The sequence below is a fragment of the Tupaia chinensis genome, unplaced genomic scaffold, assembly GCF_000334495.1.
Source record: "Tupaia chinensis unplaced genomic scaffold, TupChi_1.0 Scaffold000201_1, whole genome shotgun sequence".
Classification (NCBI taxonomy): Eukaryota; Metazoa; Chordata; class Mammalia; order Scandentia; family Tupaiidae; genus Tupaia; species Tupaia belangeri.
Window position 1 is genome coordinate 1,432,547 of NW_006159676.1, and position 4,375 is coordinate 1,436,921.

A 4,375-nucleotide genomic window follows, 5' to 3' on the forward strand; every position below is an offset into this window, starting at 1 on the left:
TGTATTTATATTTATTTTTATAGGTGCAAAGAGAGAGAGAGAGAGAGAGAGAGAGAGAGAGAGAGAGAGAGAGAAAGTGAGATGGTAAGCTGCCAGGTCTGGGACTCGAACCATGGTCACCCATGTGGGAGTCCAGCACCCTTAACCACCACACCACGTTTTTCCAACTCCCATCTTGGGAGCTGCTCCCTGTGACTCCCTATCCCTAAATCTGGCTGAAAGACTTCTCGGTTTGTGGTGCTGTCTCCTCCAGGAAGTCCTCCCTGATTGCCCTGAGACTGGGCTCCCCCCCTATCCGTTGGTGTTATCCTGATAAGGGAAGTTTGGGTCCGTGTCAAGGAGAGGGCAGGGGTTGGGCTCTGGGCACTAACCTTCTCCAGCTGCTGTCTGCAGGCGGGGACAGGTACACGGTGCCGTAGGGACAGCTGTCAGCGTGAGCGTGAGTTAAGGGGCCAGCGGTTCTGTGGGCTCAGGACCCGCCTATGACCGTTCCCCTCCCCCGACACCCCCAGCCCAGTAGCCAGGCGGGTGGGACAAGCCTGGTTCTTGGAGACCAGGGCCTGTGAACAGCTGGGGCCAGTGGGGCGGGCCAGGGCGGCTGCAGGCTGCCTCGCAGGCGTTTCCTGCCGGCCTCTCCTGCCTGGTTCTGAGCAGCCTGTTCCAGGGGCTCCCTGGGGGTGCGGCCCCATCCACCTAGCACTCAGCACTCCCGTTCTGCGAGCGCACGTGTGTGCCGCACCCCTTCCGATTGGGGGGCCCCCTGGGCTGTGAACGCGGGCCCGCGGGGGCCACGGGGAGGCTGAGTTCGGCTGACCCTGGTTTCGACTCTTAATTCTGGGTTGGCGGGGCGGCTCCCGGCCCGAGGGCTGGTCCAGGGCCCAGCTGGTCGGTCTCCCCCTGGCCCGCGGAAATGAGAAGTGGAGAGGAACAGGCTTCTCTGTTCTGGAGAGCTGGGGGGTCCCGGGAGCAACCTGAGGCTGCTCGGACTTGAGCTGGGGGGCTGGGTTGGCCAAGCACCATGGGCGGCCCATCTGGTGACAAGGCGCGAGGACAAATGTCACCCGAGCTTCCCCTGGGTCTGTCTGGGTCTCAGAATCCTCCAGGCCACTGCCTTGTCTGTGGGGCGTCCCTGAGGGGCCCATTAATTCCAGGCCTGAGGTGCGGGCCCCCTGCTCACCACCTCCCTGGCCCCCCTGCCCAGCGGGGTGTCCGAGTCCTCTGCCACCTGGCTTTTTTTTTTTTTTTTTTTTTTGTGGCATGCATGCCGCCAGTGTGAATTTTAAGCTGCCGTGTCCAGGACTCGAACTGTGATCGGCCACGTGCGTGAGTCCAGTGACATAAACCACTAAGCCATCTGCTGGTCCCATCATCTCCTCTTTCATTTTTTTAAAGAATCATTTCAGGGGTCTAGCAGATGGCATGGTGGTTAAGGCACTAGACACTCCCACATGGCTGACCACAGTTCGAGTCCTGGAGCTGGAGGCTGACTTTCTCACTTTCCCTCTCTGTCTGTGTCTCTCTCTGGTCAAATTAAAATAAATGGATGAATAAATAAAATTAAATAAATTATTATTTTTAAAACATTATTTCATTTGGGGGCCAGCAGGTAGCTGTGGTTAAGGTGCAGGACTCACATGTAGTCAACCACGGTTTGAGTCCTTAAAAAAAAAGAATTATTTCATTGATTGTTATTATCATATGTTAATTTGACCAGAGAGAAACAGAGACAGAGAAAGAGAAAGTGAGAAAGCAAGCCACCAGGTCTGAGACTTGAACCAGGATCAGCCATGTGGGAGTCCAGTGCACTTATCCACCACGTCACTTGCTGGCCCTGCCATTCCTTCTTTGAACACCCCCACCTGGGGAGCTGCACTCTGTGACCACCCATCCCCCAGCTCAAAGGTTTCTCAGCATGTGGCAGCGCTTCCTCCAAGAAGTCCTCCCTGATTGCCCTGAGAATGACCTCCCCAACGCTCCTCTCCCCAAATATTGGTGTTGTCCTGATTCTATCTCAAGAGTTAGCGGCAGGCAGTTTCAGCAGAGCCCGCACGGAGAACTCAGGGTCCCACCCGACCCGTGTCTTCTGGGAGAAAGGATATCTGTCGTCCGTGCTTGTCCACTGACAGGGGCCGGCGGGGTGGGGAGCCGAGCCGGCCGCGTTCCCGGTACACTCTGTCCACCAGCCCGTGGTGCCGGGTGGTCCGGCTGGTGTCGAGGCCCGAAGACTGGAAGGGTGTCTGGGGATGGGGCGGAGGAGAAGGAAGGAAAGAAAGGCCCGGAGGACAGTTACCAGCCGTGGCTCGAGACCTGCCCCACTCTGCCCCCAGAATCTGAAGTCAGAGTCCCCCCACTGGAGAGGCAGCCTTGGCCATCCCGCTGCAGCCTCGGCCGGGCCCCAGCTCCCCGGCCCTCGGAGCACTGGGGTGGGGTAGGGGTGCGAGCCGGGAGTCCCCGGGAGGGCCGGGCGGCAGGCGTGCCAGCCCAGCCGGCATGCACGGACCAGGCAGAGCGGTGCAAGCTCGGAGCTGGGGGGGCCAGGCGCCAGCCGGGGTGCCAGGGGTGTGCACGGCCCCAGCAGCCCTCCCCAGCCCCGCCAGGTGCAGACGGGCCTCCGCCCTCTCTCTCCGGGCCTGGCTGGCCTCCTCTCCCCCCCACCTACGTCATCCCCGGAGGGGCCTGCCAAGAGCCGACCCAAGGGCTTCCATTGCAAGACTGCTGTGGGACCCACCTGGACGGAGCTGTGGCTCCCACACGCCCTCCCCCGCGCTCCTCCCACCCTCCACCCCCACAAACTGCAGGCGCTTTCCGGAGCCCTGGCCCAGCCGGACGGGGCTGCCTTCCAGCACCTGGGACTGGCACGAGGCCCCCGGCCAGGCCCTGCCCCCGCCTGGCTCCGAGTCCCCGGAGCCTGCTGTCTGCACTGCCCACTCGCCATCGGGCTGCTGGCTCTGAGGGCTGCCCGGCCATCTGGCCCCGGGGCCCTGCTCCGAGCAGGAAGAAGCGACTCTCGTATGAACACGAGGCCCCTCTCCCAGCAGGCTGGCGATGCCTGGAGCTCCTGTGCCCACTGCCACCCCATCTGAACGCCTCGGCTGTGTCTGGGGTCCCTGGGGTCCCCGAGTCGGCCCCAGCCAGGACCCTGCCGGTTAAAGTTCTTTCTGCGCTTCTGCTCCCGATATGGCCGGACTGAGCGAGGGTGGGGACCTCGACGACCAGGCCGCCAGACGGCCTTGTTCATCTCCTCCCGGGAGGCCTTGGAGCTCGGAGGGGAAACTGAGGCAGCCAAACCCGGGGCTGGACACACCCCGGCTCCGCCAGGCCCTGCCTGCTGGCCTGGTTTGGGGGGTGGGGGGTGGGGTCACGCTTAACACACGTGTGCACGTGTGTTTCAAGGGACGGTCCATGCAGCATTGGGGCACATGCTTGGATTCTGCACGGTGGGTCCCCCCGACTGGGACGTGCAGCCGGGAGTCCGTGGACCCTCGCCCTGTGCACGCCGCCTGAGATGGGGGCGCAAGGCAGATCCATTTGCCCCTGGTGGACGGGATATGCCTCCCTGGGCGTCGCGGGGGTGGCCATGTGGGGGACTCGGGGATACTCAGCACCCACACACGGGTTGGGGTGTTGCGGGGTGGCGCCGGGGAGGCCGCGGCCTCGGCCTGGGGGCTCATTTACCAGACAGACAGGAGCCTCTGCTGGGGCCTCCCCCAGAAATCCGCCGGGCTGAAAGGCGAAGAGCCAAGACTTTAAGACGCTCCTGCTTCACCCGGCCCCGCGGGCGGGCGGCGGGCGGCGTGGGGTCCCCCCCCTGGAGGCTGTGGACCTCGGGCGATGGGACACCCAGGGACTCAGTTCGGGAGGTGTCCAGGGACAGGCTCTGGGAGCGGTGAAGGGTGCGGGATGTGGAGGAAGGGGAGCCACGGGGGAACCCCACAGCGGAGCGGCAGTCTGCATGTCTGCTCAGTGAGATGCCCTGCAGAGCTGAGGTGGGGCAGGCCTCGGGGGTCCCCCGTACCAGTGGCGGTACAGGTGCAGGGGAAGAGCTGGGGTGTCTCAGGTGGGGTCTTGAGCTCCCCCTGCAGGCGGCCCAGCTGTGCCTGGTGCAGCAGCTCACGCGCGGATGGGGCTGGTCCTGTGGACGTGCCCACGGGGGGCCCACACCTGCCATGTGCGCATCAGGGACGAGGGGGCGGGTGAGGGGGGAAGGACCGGGCCCTTACTGCTCTTGTTTCTTCGCGATATGATAAGGCCCAGCGCCTGCGGGAGCCGCGCTTTGTGGGTCTCCGCCAAGAAACGTTTGCAGACAAGTGGGGTCAAGCCTCCGGGCCTCCTTCTGAGAATTGCCGGGCTGGCGGATTAGTGAGGCCGGACCGAG

The 4,375-nt window shown here is 63.3% G+C and overlaps 1 protein-coding gene across 1 annotated transcript in view; it reads right to left on the reverse strand.

Moving 5' to 3' along the window:
* Nucleotides 1-4,375, reverse strand: part of CRTC1 (CREB regulated transcription coactivator 1) — a 52,353-nt gene that overhangs the window by 28,607 nt on the left and 19,371 nt on the right. Inside the window, exons 4-5 of the mRNA XM_027771274.1 lie at nt 2,100-2,237; nt 372-433 (exon numbers count right to left, since the gene is read on the reverse strand). Of these exons, the coding sequence (XP_027627075.1) occupies nt 372-433; nt 2,100-2,237 (200 nt within the window). The remainder of the gene's footprint in view (nt 1-371; nt 434-2,099; nt 2,238-4,375) is intronic.